The following is a 19,922-nucleotide window of genomic DNA, read 5'->3' as shown; positions in this document are numbered from 1 at the left end:
ATGCTTATATAATGCCTTTTTTGTGAAAAATTTAAAAAAATTCTTGTCCATAACCATTAGGCCTAAGGGCTACACAATTTAGTATGTATTGACATTGTATAGTCCTCTACTTAGTTTGTTCAAATTATGCCCCAGGGGTCAAATTTGACCCTGCCCTGGGGGCCACAAAATCGATTATATGCTTATATAGTGCCTATTTTGTGAAAACTTTAAAAAAATTATTGTCCTTAACCATAAGGCATAGGGCTACCAAATTTGGTATGTAGTGACATCTAATAGTTCTCTACCAAGTTTGTTCAAATTATGCCCCTTGGGTCAAATTTGCCCTTGACTGGGGGGTCACAAAACTGAACATACGCTTATATGGGGCCTACTTTGTGAAAACTTTAAACATCTTCTTGTCCATAATCATTGGGCCTAGGGCTACCAAATTTGGTATGTAGTGAAATCTTATAAACCTCTACCAAATTTGTTCATCTTTGACCCTGCGCCGGGGGGGTCACAAAATTGAATAAACGCTTATAAAGCGCCTATTTTGTGAATCTTTAAAAATCTTCCTGTTGAAAACCATTCGGACTATGGCTACCAAATTTGGTATGCAGTAACATCTTATAGTCCTCTACCAAGTGTATTGAAATTAGGCCCTTAGGGTCAAATTTGACCCTAACATGCGGGTCACAAAATTGAACATTATATATGCATAATCTTGCTTATTGTGTCCCCCTTCGAAGAAGAGGGGTATATTGTTTTGCACATGTTGGTCCGTCTGTCCGTCGGTCGGTCCGTCCATCCACCGAATGGTTTCCGGATGATAACTCAAGAACGCTTATGCCTAGGATCATGAAACTTCATAGGCACATTGATCATGACTCGCAGATGACCCCTATTGATTTTGAGGTCACTAGGTCAAAGGTCAAGGTAACAGTGACCCGAAATAGTAAAATGGTGTCCGGATGATAACTCAAGAACGCTTATGCCTAGGATCATGAAACTTCATAGGTACATTGATCATGACTCGCAGATGACCCCTATTGATTTTCAGGTCACTAGGTCAAAGGTCAAAGTCACGGTGACCAAAAATAGTAAAATGGTTTCCGGATGATAACTCAAGAACGCTTATGCCTAGGATCATGAAACTTCATAGGTACATTGATCATGACTCGCAGATGACTCCTATAGATTTTCAAGTCACTAGGTCAAAGGTCAAGGTCATTTGAAAAAAAGTTATGAGCTATTGTCATCACCTTGGGTTGTCGTCTGGTTAAGTTTTGTGTTTAGGTCCACTTTTCTTATAAAGTATCAAAGCTATTGCATTCAAACTTGGTACACTTACTTACTATCATGAGGGGACTGGGCAGGCAAAGTTAGATAACTCTGGCGTGCATTTTGACAGAATTATTTGCCCGTTATATACTTAGAAAATTGAAAATATGGTTAACAAAAAAGTTATACTTTTTGCGATTGGGAATATAGCCGAATTTCGGCTCTAAAATCGGGCCAAAAAAAATCCCTGTCTAGGATAATTAAACTTCATAGGTACATTGATCATGACTGGCAGATGACCCCTTTTCATTTTCAGGTCACTAGGTCAAAGGTCAAGGTCACAGTGACTCGAAACTGTAAAATGGTTTCCTGATGATAACTCAAGAATACTTAGGCCTAGGATCATGAAACTTGATAGGTACATTTATCATGACTTGCAGATGACCCCTATTGATTTTTTACTTTATAGCCTTGCATCATGCATAGATTAGTGTACAAGTAGTACTGCTTTGTTAGTTGTTAAATAGTATATGTTAAAGAATAAAAGAAACATTAAATAGGTGGATTTGGTCGGCTGTATGGGGAGGAGGAGGCTGAATATGTCCCGATATTTGTCAGTGAAAACCAAGATTTGGTCAGGGAAAAGTCAGTGAAAAGTCAAGGATTTTTTTTTCTTCAGGTTGGTGGCAACACTGATAAACTACATTGCAACTTCATATTTGGCTTACTGGGGAGCATTGTGTTTCTCAAAGAAATCTTGTTTTGTGAAAACTATAAAAATATTCTTGTCCTTAACTCTAGGACCTAGGGCTACCACATTTTGTATGTAGTGAGATATAGTAGTCCTCTACAAAGTTTGCTCAAATTATGCCCCTGGGGTTAAATTTGACCCAGCACAAAAGTGTACATGTGCTTAAATAGGGCCTATATTTAAGTATTTGCACATGCCGAGAATATTTTTTCAGCAGTGGAGCAATACAGGGCCATTATGGCCCTCTTGCTTTCCAATCATTTTGAAACTTGATCAAAACATTGGTTTCATTGATATCTCAGACGAGTTCAAAAATGGTCCAGATCGGTGAACAAACATGGCCGCCAGGGGGCAGGGCAGTATTCTCTATATGTATATAGTGAAAATATGTGAACACTCTAGAAGTCACATTATTTGGTCCAATCTTCATGAAATTTGGTCTGAACATATCGTGGGATTAGCGCAAAATGGTCCTAACTGACATTTTTTACAAAAATGACTTTATGGCATATTTTGTACTATAATGTCAATATTAATAATCTGAAAAAATATTAAAGCTAAATTCTGCTTAAAAAACCCCCCCCGTCATTTGGCAAAAGGTCGTATCTGAAAATGAAATTAATTTCATTGCAAAACGGTCGTATCTGCAGTTGCAACCGTTTTGCACTGAAAATGAATATAAACATTATAGTTTAATGGTACCCGTACCTAGCATGTCAAACTGTGACCATGGTTCCAGTACATACAGACTGAGACAATGCTGTGATTTTTGTAACACATTCGGAAAAGTATCGGTAGCAGCCCAATTCGGAAAATTGTGCGAGAAAAACCCAGAAATTGAGAAAATTGATGTATTTGATGTTTTTGCTCCCAAATACTTTAAAATTGATAATTAAACTTTGTCAAGTTGTCAAAATTATATTAACTTAGGTTCAAGCCATAGAGCTGCATAGGAAAACTAATTAAAAATTGCATTGTTTTATTAGTTTTCTTCAATTGGGAATTTTTTGACAGCCATTGGGAAATGTGTAGTTTTTTCCTAATTGGAAAAATGCCAGTTTCCGCTACTTTATAAAAAATGAAAAATATCGCTGCAATTGTACCAGTGCATAGTAAGTCAGACTGTGAAAATGGTATTGGTATGTATTATGTTAGACGGTGACAATAATACCAGTACGTAGCATGTTAGACTGTGACAAAGGTACCAGTGGATAGCATGTCAGACTGTGACAATGGTACTAGAACGTAGCATGTCAGACTGTGACAATGGTTCCAGTACCTAGCAGTTCAGTCAGTGACAATAGTTCCAGTAAGTAGCAGTTCAGACTGAGACAATTATACCAGTACATAGCATGTCATACATTTACTATTAAATCAGTATGTAGCATGTCAAACTGTGACAATTATACCAGTACGTAGCATGTCAGACTGTGACAATTATACCAGTATGAAGCATGTCCAATGGTGACAATGCATGGTACAAGTGCTTAGTATCTGAGACTGTGATAATGGTACCAGTACATGGCATGTCAGACTGTGACAATGATAGCAGAACGTAGCATGTCAGACTGTTACAATTATACCAGTATATACTATGTCAAACTGTGACAAGTATACCAGTATGTAGAATATTTGACTGTTAAAATTATACCAGTATGATGCATGTGAGACTGTGACAATGGTACCACTACGTATCTTGTCAGACTGTGACAATTATACCAGTAGGTAGTATGTCAGACTGTGACAATGGTACCTCTATGTAGCATGTCAGACTGTGACAATAATACTAGTGTGTGCCACGTCGGGCTGTGACAATGGCACCAGTACGTAGCATGTCAGACTGTGACAATGGTACCGGTATGTATTATGTTAAACTGTGACAATCGTGCCAGTATGTAGCATGTCAGACTATGACAATTTTACCAGTATGTAACATGTGAGAATGTGACAATGGTACCAGTACGTAGCATGTGAGACTGTGACAATGGTACCAGTAACTTATTTAACATGTGAGAATGTCACAATGGTACCAGTATGTAACATGTCAGACTGTGACAATTTAACCAATTTGTAGCATGTGCAACTGTGACGATTTAACCAATTTGTAGCATGTGTGACTGTGACAATGGTACCAGTATGTAGCATGTGAGACTGTGACAATTATACCAGTGCAGAGCATCTGAAACTGTGGCAATGGTACCAGTATGTAGCATGTCAGACTGTGAAAATGGTACCAGTGTGTAGCATGGCAGACTGTGACAATGATAACAGTATGTAGCATGTCAGACTGTAACAATTATACCAGTATGTGGCATGTCAGACTGTGACAATGGTACCAGTATGTAGTATGTCAGACTGTGACAATTTTACCAGTACGCAGCTTGTCAGACTATGACAAGTATACCAGTACGTAGCATGTGAGACTGTGACAATGGTACCAGTGCGTAGCATGTCAGACTGAGACAATGATATCAGTATGTAGCATGCAAGACTGTGACAATGGTACCAGTATGTAGCATGTCAGACTGTGACAATGGAACCAGTATGTAGCATTTCAGACTGTTACAATTACACAAGTATGTGTCATGTCAGACTGTGACAATGGTACCAGTATGTAGCATGTCAGACTGTTACAATTATACAAGTATGTGGCATGTCAGACTGTGACAATGGTACCACTACGTACCTTGTCAGACTGTGACAATGGTACCGGTATGTATTATGTTGATTGTGACAATGGTACCGCTACGTGTCATGTCAGACTGTGACAATGATACCAGTGCATAGCATGTCAGACTGTGACAATGGTACCAGTATGTGGCATGTCAGACTGTGACAATGGTACCAGTATGTGGCATGTCAGACTATGACAATGGTACCAGTACCTTTTATGTCAGACTGTTATAATTATTTCAGTATGTAGCATGTCAGATGGTGACAATTGTACCAGTATGTAGCATGTCAGACTGTGACAATAGTACCAGTATGTAGCATGTCAGACTGTTAAAATTATACAAGTATGTGGCATGTCAGACTATGGCAATGGTACCAGTATGTAGCATGTCAGACTGTTACAATTATACAATTATGTGGCATGTCAGACTGTGACAATGGTACCGGTATGTATTATATTAGACTATGACAATGGTACCACTATGTGGCATGTCAGACTGTGACAATGATACCAGTACGTATTATGTCAGACTGTGACAATGGTACCAGTACGTGGCATGTCAGACTGTGACAATGGTACCAGTACCTAGCATGTCAGACTGTTATAATTATTCCAGTATGTAGCATGTCAGATGGTGACAATTATACCAGTATGTAGCATGTCAGATTGTGGCAATGGTACAGTATATAGAATGTCAGACTGAGACAATGGTACCAGTATGTATCATGTCAAACTGAGACAAATGTACCAGTACATAACAATTGTCCGACTGAGACAATGGTACTAGTTTGTAGCTGGTCAGATGATGACACAGGTAGCAGTGCGTAGAATGTCAGACTGAGACAATTATAATAATGATGCTCAAAAGGTAGGGAAAAGATCAATAGGATTTTACTAGTTTTTGTCTTATCATTTTTCTTATATCACAATTATATTTGAATAGTTTGTATTTGAATTCAGAAAGAGGGTTCTAGGCCTGCTTTTAATTACAAAGTTCATTATTTTTTTAATTAAAAAAAGCTGATATGATAAACTTGTTTTGACTTTAACTCTGTTTAATTATAATAATTACAATACAAATATAAAATAATTTAAGAAAGATGTAAAGATATGATGATAACTTTTTTTTTTATGTATTGGTCTTCTACTTAATAATTCTGTACAGACTCCCAGTCACTGATTTATGATCATTTTTCTGTTTCTGGTATGTCTTCATACCTTTAAGTAATTACATTTTTTTCAAATAAACTGATAATACTTTAAAGTTATTGGTTAAAAAACAAGCACTACACAATAAATGTCATGTCCCCCAGGCAATCCAACTTGAATTCAAATACATATAAAATGTAGTATTTTCTTCCATCATTAAAACAAAATATTTCAATAAACACATATTTCAAGTATTCCGAATAAAAGTCTTCATACTAAGACATATGAACAGAAAAAAACTGATCTGATTTTCAGATACGACCTTTTTGCATAAAAAATATAATCAAACATTACAAGATTTTAAGCGCAAAACAGTCGTATCTTGATATTTAACAAATATCTTCTACTAAAATGATGAAAATAGAGGTATATTGTGTGAACTTTGAATAAATGTACAATACCTACATTTATGCAAAATAATTTTCTATTACTTATAAAAATGAATAAAATATTATTTTTTATCGTACTGAAAAGTTTAGAAAAAGTCAGTTACGACCGTTTTGGCTAAGCCGGCGATATGTTTCCTGGATACAACAAAAGAGTTTGAATAAGGGTTCGGATCTGTAAAAAAAAACATGGCCGCCAGGCGGGGGGGTCATTTTACTTTAGTTTAATATAGAAAAAAATTTTTTTTGCCTTATCATCCTGAAATTTTGTGTAAACATCGATTTTATAGATATCTCGGACGAGTTCTAAAATGGTCATGATCGGTGGAAATCATGGTTGCTAGGGGGTGGGGCAGTTTTCTCTATATGTTAATAGTGAAAACATGTGAACAGTCTAGAAGACGCATGTTTTGCCCAATCTTCATGAAATTGGGTCAGAACATTTGTTACGTGGATATGACGGTTGAGTTCAAAAATGGTTCTGATCGGTAAAAAAACATGGCCGCCAGGGGGGTCTTTTTCCATATATTTATATAGTAAAAAAGCTTGTGAACACTCTAGAAGTCACATTGTTTATACAATTATCATGAAATGTGGTCAAAACATTGGTTTCTCTACAATCTTCATGAAACTATGTCAAAACATTGATTTTATGGATATCTTGGTTGAGCTTGAAAATGGTTCTGATCAGTTAAACAACATTGTCGCCAGGGGGTGGGGCAGTTTTCTCTATATGTATATAGTAAAAACATGTGAACTCTCAATGCAGTCTAGAAGACTCATTTTTTTCCCATTATCTTCATGGTTTTGATCCATCTAGTAACATGACCACCAGGGGGATTGGGGGTCATTTTCCTGATATTTATATACTAAAAAAGCTTTTGAACACTCTAAAAGTCATATTTTTTGGCCAATCATCATAAAACTTGGTCAAAACATTTTTTATTGATATGTCTGATGAGTTTGAAAATGGTCGTGATCAGCGGAAAAACTTGGCCGCCAGAGAATGGGGCAGTTTTCTCTATATGTATGTAATAAGCATTTTCCTTATATACCGGTATATATATTTTTTTAAACTGGATATTAAAAACATGGCCGCCAGGGTGGGTGGGGTAATTTTCTGTATAGGCCTATTGTGAATACTTTAGAAAACCTTATTTTTAAAGTCAGTCTTGTCATACCAATAATTTTAAATATTTGCTGAAGAGTTTTAATCTTTGTTTCTTTCCATCTTAGTGTCTCATGTGAGTGACCCAGGGGCCGGCCCTTTGGGGCCTCTTGTTTTCACAAACAATTATAAAAGGCCACAGTTTTTTCCACCTTGATGAAACTTGCTCATAATGATGATCTTGGAAATATCTAGGCTAAGTTCTAATCTGGGTCACATTTGTCAAAAAGATATGTCTCAAGGTGAAGTTTATACTATTGATTTTCCCAAAAGTTAGGTAAGGGCTTCAGGGCAATCATGGCCCTCTTGTTTATAAATTTGATCACTTTGAACTACACGTAACTTATTACCAAGTGTCACTTACCTGTGATTCAGTAAAACACAATCAGAGCAGCACAGCTGACTGTGGTCCTGGCAGAACATTTTCAGTTTCTTGTTATTGTGAACATCACATTTCAGTAGCAAATCCTCAATGGTTTTTGCTAGAGGCCATTTATTTGTTTCTCCTCTTCCATATTTCAAATGGTTTACAAATAATTGATCATGAAGATGAAGGCATTTTGTGCAAAAACACTTAAAACAAGTTTCACAAAAATATTCAGAATTTGTTTCAAAATTTTTACTTTCACAAGTGCTGCACGAATAATCCTTCACTAAATCTGAACTATTTTCAACTGAATTTACAGAACTTGCCATATTCGAAATTGGTAACTGTCCTGTGTTTAAAATGTGGTCTAAACAATTATTTTGACTCCTTTTATAAAATGAAAGGAGTGTTATCAAAACTAGATTTTAAGTATTGAATAAAGACAGTAATTTTAGTGAGTATAATACTCCACGTTCTAAACTTCAAACTGATAAAGGGTGAAATCTGTTGCCTGTTTAAACACACAACGCACTTTAGATACACAGGTAGTACAAAGTCCATAGGCAGGTAACATAACGATCTTGTATGTAGGTTAACACTATCTTTTAACAGAGGTATAAACCATTTTCTGAAAATGGGATAAAACTTGATACATGTATTCAGTTAAAGGGACTTGTTCACAGATTAAAGTATAAAAGAAGAAATACCTTTAAAAATATATTAGGATTATATCCTCAGACATTGAAACAATGGTAGAAAATTTACTTGTCTAATAAGGTTATTAAAATTGAAAACAAAAGTTTAATTATGGTTGTCAGGGATCAAGCAACTGGTCGAAGTGGGCGATTATATTGCTGCGGCTTCCCTTTAATCGCCTGGATCAAAAGCACCGGCAATAATCACTTCGCCCTAAAATCTGGCATTGATCATATCCGCATTGCTATCAAGTTAGTGGCTTCTGTTTATTACCGAATACACTCCGAAATCAATCAACTGACCGAATCGACGAAACTCCGCTCCCTGGCATAGTAAATTACCTATTGAAAATTGATAAGCAACCATTCACAGCGCTCATCATACGGGTATTTGGCAGGAATCTCCCTTGACCAATCAGAGCGTTGGTTACAAACTCCATTTCGGCTAATAGAAAACATGACACCGGGCGAAACACATTGTAAGTTGATGTCAATTATCGCTATTAGCGTCCCCAAAACAATGTGGATTAAAAGAATGTCGGTCTCTATGTATAAATTGGTATCCGTTCTTAGTAGACAGGTATGTATATTTTATGCACCTGGCCTGAATTGTCCATTTTTCAAACCGTGAAAACTTGCTTTTTGCGAGTAGTAGATGCCTTAAAATGGTCCCTGACGCGAAAAGATGAGTTGATGCCGACAAAAACTGCGAACAATAAACGTATGTCCCCAATTATGATGATTCTTCATACTCATAATCTTGGTCATGATTATTCCGTGTGGAGAACTCGGACTGGAAACACAAAATTGCATCTGCTTAATCTGAAATGTCTTTAACGAGTTGGTTACAGGGCGATTTGCCCAAACCAAGTTCAATGAAACATAAATTGTGTGAGATTGACTCTGAATCTAATTTGTCTGACACACATAAAAGAGTTTTTCTAAACCACTGAACCAGGCATCTTTTGACTGGTATGTTAAAGATAGTAAGGGACTGTGGCACTGTATTAGTTTTAAAAATTATACCACGGGAGTGCACATCATATTTGTCCTCACATGCCTTATTATCAGTTTATTTCTTCACCATCAAAATACATCTTATGTTAATATTTGATTTACACGCAGTTTTCTTTACACACAATAAGTGTCACACTTTCATAGCAGCGTCATGCGAAAATGGGTCTTATGCGTTTCGACCAGCGTATCTTAAGCTCAACCTGTGCATTTTCGCAGTCTGGTCCGAGGTGATGCTGTTCGCTATAAAATCACCCAATGTGTGATGGTCTCATTATGTATCTCCTGACCAGACTGAGAGATACGCAGGCTTAGTGGGCTATACATATGATGGGGGCATATGGAATAATACTCATTTTCGCATGACAAAGGTCATTTAAAATCTCATAGCGAATTGTAAATGGCACATTTTAGCACATCTTTTCGATACAAAATTGAATTATAAAATTAGGAAACTTGTAAATAAGGGAAGCCTATCCAGGTGTTTAGGAACGATTTCTAGACCTGATGACCGAGTACGGCAAACATAAATTTTCCTCTTATCATGACACTATACTATATGTTTATTTTCTCATCTTGAAAGCAAACTGTGTTTATCAATAGTTAATTTATATATATTCCCCGGACGATTTAGTGAACGAGTATTGACCATGAAATTTTGCGAGATGGATTGTAACGCGTAAATTGTAACTGGGCCACAATTTGTGTAATTTGAGCATACAGAGAGTAGTCCCGAATTCCTTATTCTGAATATTGATACATCCTTTGCGCTGAGCACAGACACAGTGATGTAGCCAAAGTTCAGAAATGTTATCTCAAATCAGCACATGAAATATTAAAATATATTCATGCGTGTCTGCTGGCGTTATGTAAAGGTCATTTAAGGTAAAAAGCTGGATAAAACAGCTACGACGAAAAAGTGCATTAGTGCTCTATACCCATGTTTAGGTCAGAGTTGTTGATACCTTGTGAACTGCTAGGGTAACAAGTAATGCATAAACAACAAAGTACGGGTCAACAGGGATGTCTTTATGACTACCTAATTCCTGATTTAAAAAATTGCTTGCAGCTTTATTTTTTATTTATTTTCATCAATTATCTTATTGTATATTTTGACTTTGTATATGGTGTCAAAAATTGTGTACAGGGAATTTCCATACTGAAATAATATTCTTAGTAAGATGGGTATTTGATATTCAAACAATATTCATTTAATATGATGGTGATTTCAAATTGTGTATATTCAGTTCTCATATCCATTTTCATCATACTTACTAAGCTGTCTGAACGTCAAAAAGGGCCATGTTGTTGTTATTTTGCCTAAGTTATCTCTATAAAATAAATAAGATGATAAAAAGTGCACACACATCTCTTCCCTCGCATTAAGATACTCTTTTTATAAATTTGAATGGCTTGTGTTGATTTCAAACTTGCGATTAATTTTGAAAAATGAGTTGTGTCTTAAATCATGCAATAGCGAACAACTTCAGTGCCTTCAACGCTTTGATTAATAAGTATGTTTACCCCTGTACTAAACTTAAACCTTGAAATAGCTGAATTATATTGGTAGTTTATGCAACCAACTCTCTTTACATACACACTGAAGCTCAAAGTCCATAATCAAGTTACAAAGAGACCATGTATATAATAGTGGGCGTAAAGATTTGCTGATAACACAGGGAGGAACAATTTTGTAAAAATAGGGTCCAGCAAGATATTCAGATAACAAGCATGATTCTGAAATATGTGGATACAACCGTTCTGATTTACCTGCAAGTTTATTTTTTAATTGAGTTTTTACTGGTCTTCCTTGTACTCTTACTAACTGTTCTGTTAAGAACTGATTGGACAAACTTGCACACATAAAACCCCTGAAATGTACTCATTTTAAGATAAAAGTGTTAAAGAGTTTAAGAGTTAAACTTGTATCAAATGCAGAAGTCAACTCACATCACATTATAGTCATTATTGTTGTAGTCTAACTACTATAGCATACTCAATCATAAACAAATGTAAAGAAAACTCTCACTGAGCTAGTTTAGTATAATACAGTTATGTCCCTTCAATATTTTTTCATTAGGATATAGAACAATTATGAAATGGAAATTAAGTATGAAGTCACCACTAAATTTGAGTTCAATGTTTTAAAGAACATACACGAAACATTGTAATGTAATTAACCCAAATTTTGCAAACTTACGCACCATAAATAAAAATACTTTAGATAGATGCAAGCACTGGTGATTCTAAGATAGGTGGATGATACACATACAAATAAGCCCAAAGCTTAACCCTTTGCATGCTGGGAAATTTGTCGTCTGCTACAATGTCGTCTGCTGAATTTCTAAAATTAGCATTTTCTTCGATTTTTTTCAAAAAATACTATCAGAATAGCAAACAGTTTGGATCCAGATGAGACGCCACGTTCTGTGGCGTCTCATCTGGATCCAAACTGTTTGCAAAGGCCTTCAAAATTCCGTTCCCGCACTGAAAGGGTTAAAGTCCTTGAAAAAAGTGTTTACTTTAACTATAGAGCCAAGTCTGGTATATTTGACCTTTTTGCCTATATGCCTACTAGAGTAACTCCGTATCTGAAACAGTTTGTGAATTACTGCTGTGTATCAATATATTGAGTGAGGTAATTCTTGTAACGAAACACACCTGTTTTAGCTAGACTCTCTAGATTGTCAGGGCAACAATTAAAAACATATTTTTTAAGAATCAGTTTTTGTCATACCTACATACATAGCTATGTAACTCGAAATGTTTTACCATGCTCCACCTATTTTTGCTATGATATTTACTTGAATTCAAAGCAACATTAATACGTTGGCAAATGCTACAACACATGTATATACAATTATCTCAAGCGAAAAATGCAAAGGGTGTCATTTTTTAGTGGCAAATAGTATTTGGTATTTTTTAACAGTATGTTTTTTTCTGCTCAAAATATGTTTAAACATCAGCTGAAAGGTTGAGAGGCAATGTGTGCCAGACACCAGCCTACACCATATATGGAATATATGAAGCTATTGAAAACTAAATATATATATAATCGCAGTCCGCATAGACTAATCAGAGACGACACTTCCTGCCTAAGCTAGATCTTTGCTAAGAAGAGACTTTCTAATAGAAAAAATAACATAAAAGCAGAAAGTGTTGTCCCTGATTAGCCTGTGCAGTATGCAATATGGGACAACACTTAACGCACTTGTATTTAAACCTTTTTCCCTTACCTTGACTTAAATTAAAATTGTCACTGCACCTTCTTCCTGTTAAAGGCTCAATGGCGCTCGACCTTCAAAACACTCGACTCATGACTAGCCAATCGGAAATGAAACGCACAGGGAGTCGCAAGTCTCAGCTGGAGCTACCGAAGGGTCTGTCACACGTGAACCTCCAGAAGAGACCGAGTATCGCGCCGGTACCCGCATATCTGGAGTTCGGAGACATCACTGTACATGTGGAGGATGACACGGGATCAGAGGACAGCTTCCCGTTCGCTGATGAGGACGACGATAATCCGGAGTAAGTTTAGATTTGTCCAGACAATAATCGGTAGTAAGTTTAGATTTGTACTGGGTGATAATCCCATTAATGAATCCTGAGCAGCAGATATCTATTTATTCAAGCTGATAATGTTGACGAGTTTTAGATACAATTACTATGATATGTTCATCGGTCTGGGAAATCAAGGCTTAATGCATGTGGGTAAAGTGTCGTCTCTAATTAGCTGGTTCGAAAATGGTTCTGGTTGCTCGAAAAACATGGCTTCCAGGGGGCAGGGCATTTTTCCTTATTTGGCTTTAGTAAATCTTTTCAGCACTCTAAAAGCCACATTTATTGTCCAATCTTCATGAAACTTGGTAAGAACATTTGTTTTAATGATATCTCGGATGAGTTTGAAAATGTTGACGGTCTGTTGAAAAACATGGCCCCCTGGGGGCGGGGAATTAATCCTTATATTGTTATATTAAAACCTTGTTAGCACTATAAAATGTTACATTTATAGTTTACTCTTCATGAAACTTGGTCAGAACATTTGTTCTAATGATATCCTTAGCTGCACAAAATAGGTCAGTTCCTTTGTATCATAGGTGAACAACTTGGGGTCTTTCAGGCTTTCTTGTTTTATGTTTCTTTTAAATGAGAGGTTGAGGTATGATAAACATGAAACAGGTTTCTTTCTGACGATTTTGATATAAATCAGGCATGGAACAAATAAAATGCAAGCCTCGCCATTATTTATTATTCCCCCCTTCGAAGAAGAGGGGGTATATTGCTTTGCACATGTCGGTTTGTCGGTCTGTCGGTCGGTCGGTCCGTTCACCAGGTGGTTTCCTGATGATAACTCAAGAACGCTTGGGCCTAGGATTATGAAACTTCATAGGTACATTGATCATGACTTGCAGATGACCCCTATTGATTTTGAGGTCACTAGGTCAAAGGTCAAGGTCAAGGTGACCCGAAATAGTAAAATGGTTTCCGGGTGATAACTCAAGAACGCTTAGGCCTAGGATCATGAAACTTGATAGGTAGATTGATCATGACTCGCAGATGACCCCTATCGATTTTCAGGTCACTAGGTCAAAGGTCAAGGTCACAGTGACCCGAAATAGTAAAATGGTTTCTGGATGATAACTCAAGAACGCTTAGGCCTAGGATCATGAAACGTCATAGGTAGATTGATCATGACTCGCAGATGACCCCTATTGATTTTCAGGTCACTAGGTCAAAGGTCAAGGTCACAGTGACCCGAAATAGTAAAATGGTTTCCGGATTATAACTCAAGAACGCTTATGCCTAGGATCATGAAACTTCGTAGGTAGATTGACATTGGCTGGTAGATGCCCCCTATTGATTTTCAGGTCACTAGGTCAAAGGTCAAGGTCACGGTGACCCAAGATAGTAAAATGGTTTCCGGATGATAACTCAAGAAGGCTTATGCCTAGGATCATGAAACTTCATAGGTACATTGATCATGACTCGCAGATGACCCCTATTGATTTTCAGGTCACTAGGTCAAAGGTCAAGTTCAAGGTGACCCGAAATAGTAAAATGGTTTCCGGATGATAACTGAAGAACGCTTATTCCTAGGATCATGAAACTTGATAGGTACATTGATCATGACTGGCAGATGACCCCTATTGATTTTCAGGTCACTAGGTCAAAGGTCAAGGTCATAGTGACAAAAAACATATTCACACAATGGCTGTCACTACAACGAAGAGCCCATATGGGGGGCATGCATGTTTTACAAACAGCCCTTGTTTTCATTGTTTTTCCCCACCACTTTGGAAATGGTATTGAATATTTTAGTGGTTTTCAGCTTAGAATAGGGAATTGTTTCACATTCTTTTAAATATATATCGAAAAGACCTCAAACCATAAATTTAATTCATGCATTCTTATAACAACTTGTTCCAATTAATATTGTACTTAAATTAAGGTCAGAAAAGCATCTTTATACTGGACATTTGTGGATATTTAAATGACTGTCGAAATTAAAAAAAAAATCAAGTTTCAAGAGTCACTCAGGTTTGAATTTTATTATTAATAAACCTATTAATTTATTTCAGATATGACATCAATACTTACAAATTGAGGGCCCTTGCTGGGTATAAATTTTCTTTTGGCACCTATTTTTGCCATTTTAAAAATTATGTTGCCTCATTTAAAATCAAGAGCCATTTTGTAGCCATTCATAAATCATAGTCTGGAATGCATTATTATACAATCTTAGCGAAGCTAATCATTGCCAATTTTCTATGAGTGTGTGAAATTTATGGCTGGAAACTCAATTAAGACAAAATTTCACGTTAGCATTTTGATACCCCAGATTCTAATTGCTGAAGTGCTGTTGTGAAGCCATGTTAACACTTCTTCAGAATAAGTATCATGCCATAGATGCATTCACACTGGCTTTTTTTTTGCCCAAAACTTGTATCTTAAGTATAATACGTTTTTACAAATGTATTAGGTATTTATTTGGTAGTACTTTTATTCCAATCTTATGTAAACTCATGATCAATTAATGTTAAATAATCATATTGTTGATTAGCGCAATAATAAAAGTTAGGCTTTATTAATTATTTGAATGAGCAACAAAGTTTGGGCTGCAAAACAGTGAGATTATTCATTTACACCATACATGGTAATCACCAATTGAGTGTTGACACAGAACACACAGATACCAAACGCAAGACCAAGCAAAGCTATTAGCTGTAAAGTGCTTCATTTTTACAACAGAAGTTCTTCTGTCATGATGACACTTTTCCTAGGTAAAACATGCACGCTTTTTATGCACGAAACACGATTTTGTTTGTGACACTGAATTATGACAATTAAACACAATTTTGTTCTGTTATGTATGGAAAACCACAATTCATAGGAAAGTCTGCTTAATTGATTATACAAACAGTGGATATAACAAACAACTATATATGGTAAATAAATTCTAGTTATGTTTTCATGTCAGGAGTTTGGATTTAAGTAGTCTCCCATTTATTATCCCCCGTCCGTCCGTCCGTCTGGCACTTTTGTGTCCGGAGTCATATCTTGGAAGTGCTTTGGCGGATTTCAATGAAACATGGTATGAGTATATATATGGATAAGAGGATGATGCACGCCTAATGGCATTGTACACCATCTGTTAATAACAGAGTTATGGCCCTTTGTATCTTGGAAAAATGCTTTTTTGTGTCCGGAGCCATATCTTGGAAGTGCTTAGGCTGAATTCATTGAAACTTGGTATGAGTATATATATGGATAAGAGGATGATGCATGCCAAATGGCATTGTACACCATTGGATAATAAAGGAGTTATGGCCCTTTGTATCTTAAAAAAAAATAATGCTTTTTTGAGTGTCAAATATAACACTTTTGTGTCCAGAAGCATATTGGCGGGGGATATCAATTAAACGAATTTGCTTGTTTCAGGTGCTATTGTATGTGTATGTATTTGTGCTGATATGTGAATCATTCTGGTCACCGTTAAATACTGCATTTTGATTAGATTATAAGATAATTTATTTATTTCTGCAAAAAAGATTTCCCCAAGGGGAGGAGCTATAGTTTGACTAGTTAGAGCATCAAATGTGTTGCCTCATTATACATTTCTTAGAGGTGCGCACACAGGCACTTTATTCAGGTTGAGCCTCTTGTACCATATGTTTATAAAATTACAATAGAAAATCAGTTTTTGCCACTTGTTTTTGCAAAATGAAAGATTTCATTGCGACTTTTTAAAACTTTGGCTACAATTGCAATAGTCAGTGGTAGTGTTAATCAGTAACGCAGCCTTTAAGCTAAAACAACTACATCCTTAAAGTTTTTTTTGGTATTATAAGTAATATAATTTTCAATGTCTGTCCATGCTTGCAAAAACAGTGCACTTTAGTTGCAGGTACCCATTCTCATAATCAATGAATAAAAAAAACAACTATGAATTGTAATAAACACCATTTCATAGAAGCGCCACCAAACGCAGTTACTTCCCATGGCCGTGTATAGTAACTTATTTGAACTGAGGTAGACCCTTAAAAAAAGTTTGACAAAGCACGTTGTTGATCATTAAATGTATTTAATGGAAAAAACATTTGGTTGATTGTGGAAAGTTTCACGTTCAATTTGGAAAAAATGTGAAAAACTGGGATTGGGAAAGGTACCATTTTTGGCACCTACTTTATATTGAGGAACAATCCTGATTCTTAGCCTACCCTGATTTATTACAAAACAATAGATCAATAACCTGTTATTTTCTGTTTATACTTGTTTATTGGTGATTGGAGGACAGCTTTCTGAATGTTGGAAAAACAGTGGGAAAAAGAAGGCCAGAAAACAATTTTTTCTTATGTGTTTAATGGCATTTGAAAGTAAATACAAGATACACAGACTATAATTCGGATTGAAGGTTCAAGAAGTGTAAATAAAAAGTATTGAATATCACTAGCCAATCAATAATCGTTTTAGGAATGAGCCAAAAACCAACCTATTAGAGCCTGGCTGTGGGAAAACTGGGTTAAATGCATGTGTGTAAAGTTTTGTCCCAGATTAGCGGCTGTAGTCCACTTGGGCTAATCAGGGACAACACTGCCTGCTTTAACGGTATTTTTTCCTGTTAACAAAATACCTTCTTAGCAAAACTCCCATTCTTTGCAGAAAGTGTCATCTAAGCTTAGTTTGTGCAAACTCCACTGGCTAATCTGGGCCAACACTTTACGCACATGCATTAATCTGGGCCAACACTTTACGCACATGCATTAAGCCCCATTTTCCCAGAGTGAGGCTCATGTATCGTATTTTCTTCCCGTCCTCAGATACGTGCGAGGTTTCCCACCTATCACTCCTTACATCGGGACGAGTCCCACGCTCTGTCACCTCATGAGAGATAAACGTCCCCTCTGTTGCCTTCAACTTTCTCAAGTAAGTCCCAAAATCCCAAATTGGTAAGTGCTCACGTCAGTCCTAAAATCACATATTAGACATTATTTCAGTGTGTCCAGAAATTCCTCACTTGGAATTGTTTCAGTATGTCAAACAATCACAAATTGATTTTTTTTCATAACGTTCTATTATTTTTAGCTGAGCATGATAGGTGTTATTATTTATCACTATTATTCTATCCTTATAACAGAACCGTTAATCACGGGCGCCACCTCTTGTTGGCAATGCATTAATAAATGAGCCAGTGCTACTTCTGAGGTGGCACTAAGGACTGGATGTTTTGAAATTTCAAGGATTATTCTTCAGTGTGAATATATGTTATATGTTTATTCAACATATTTTGCATTATTTTACAGATGGGGCAATGAAGTGTGATTAAGCGAAGATGAATTCATCCACAAATGTAAAGAAACATACAATTGATTTTTGTTTAACAACAGCATACCATTCCATATCCAATCAATACCATATGTTTCTGTATCAGATCTGTGATCACTGTTGCTATAACAACGCCAAGGAGTACAACTGGCCGAACCGTGCAATCATCGTTGCCGCGGACTATGCCAGTAACGGACTCTACAACTTCATCGTTCCCCTGCGATCTCACGCACGTCCGAGCTACACTCTTAACCCTATAGTGCTGATCCTTGAGAAGACGTATGTAGTTACTTTGACCCAATTGCTCAAAAATAGAGCTGTGTTCTGGGAAATTTTGATTAATCCATATGCAGTCTGCACTGGCTAATCAGGGACAATACTTTCTGCCTTAAGGGAATTTAAAGGAAGTCTTTTCTAAACAAAAATCCAATCAAAGCAGAAAGTTTCCTTCGTGAGTAGCCTGTGCAAACTGCATGCCTTTAATGCTCATGCATTAATTCCTGTTTGCGTTTCCCTGCATTCACATGCCTGTCAGAGATACACACTTAACCCCATAGCTGGTTCTTGAGAAGACGTACATAGTGATCTGGCCCGAATTTTTAAAAAACAGTTGAGTCTGGTTTAAGAAAAACTTATTTCATGGATTCATTTTAGTATTTTAAAGTTGATGGTGTTGTATTAAATAATATTAATGTTTTATAGTTCACATATAAGACTTTTCTCTGGTAAAACAGGCTAAATGCTTGTGCATTAAGTGGTGTCCCAGGAACGACACTTCCGCCGTAACTGGATTTTCTTTTAGAAGAGACTGTCTTTAAACAAAAAGATACTTTAAAGCAGAAAGTGTTGCACCTGATTAGCCTGTGCGGACTATTTTGAACCTAAAATTTGTTAAAATTACATGATTATTGTGATGTCCTGACGCTGTTATTCCTGCAATGCTGTCCAATTAAACTCCCTTTAATGTAAGCAAATGATTTATATACACAAAAGAAAGAGTTGGTTTTGGAAGAATGTAATTTTGTTTAGTTTTCATCAATAAAAATATGTAATCTACCGAAACTAAAATGTATCCATTATTTTTCTGGCTTTCCAGGCCAGACATGACCTTCCTGGAGACAATATGTCACTTTCCAATGGTCTATTGGATGTTGGGGTCCATTGAACAGTAAGTTTTTGGGCCATAAGAAGACAATATGTCACTTCTCAATGGTCTACTGGATGTTGGGGTCCATTGAACAGTAAGTGTTTGGGCCATTAGGAGACAATATGGCACTTCCCAATGGTTTACTGGATATTGGGGTCCATTGAACAGTAAGAGTGTGGGCCATTAGGAGACAATATGTCACTTTCCAATGGTCTACTGGATGTTGGGTTCCATTGAACAGTAAGTGTTTGGGCCATTAGGAGACAATATGTCACTTCCCAATGGTCTACTTGATGTTGGGTTCCATTGAACAGTAAGTGATTGGGCCATTAGGAGACAATATGGCACTTCCCAATGGTCTACTGGATGTTGGGGTCCATTGAACAGTAAGTGGTTGGGCAATTAGGAGACAATATGTCACTTCC

The 19,922-nt window shown here is 36.5% G+C and overlaps 2 protein-coding genes across 3 annotated transcripts in view; one reads left to right on the top strand and one right to left on the bottom strand.

The window, feature by feature from the left end:
- LOC127838647 (uncharacterized) overlaps window positions 1-19,922 on the bottom strand; it is a 337,890-nt gene that overhangs the window by 164,154 nt on the left and 153,814 nt on the right. The window lies entirely within an intron of this gene.
- The window catches only part of LOC127838204 (potassium channel subfamily T member 1-like), a 128,289-nt gene that overhangs the window by 68,307 nt on the left and 40,060 nt on the right, over window positions 1-19,922 (top strand). Inside the window, exons 17-20 of the mRNA XM_052365795.1 lie at window positions 12,809-13,055; window positions 17,846-17,951; window positions 18,457-18,629; window positions 19,447-19,518. Coding sequence (XP_052221755.1) covers window positions 12,809-13,055; window positions 17,846-17,951; window positions 18,457-18,629; window positions 19,447-19,518 — 598 coding nt within the window. The remainder of the gene's footprint in view (window positions 1-12,808; window positions 13,056-17,845; window positions 17,952-18,456; window positions 18,630-19,446; window positions 19,519-19,922) is intronic.

The sequence above is a fragment of the Dreissena polymorpha genome, chromosome 7 (assembly GCF_020536995.1).
Source record: "Dreissena polymorpha isolate Duluth1 chromosome 7, UMN_Dpol_1.0, whole genome shotgun sequence".
Taxonomy (NCBI): Eukaryota; Metazoa; Mollusca; class Bivalvia; order Myida; family Dreissenidae; genus Dreissena; species Dreissena polymorpha.
The sequence above is the reverse complement of the archived record's forward strand: the minus strand, read 5'-3'. Positions and strand labels throughout refer to the sequence as shown.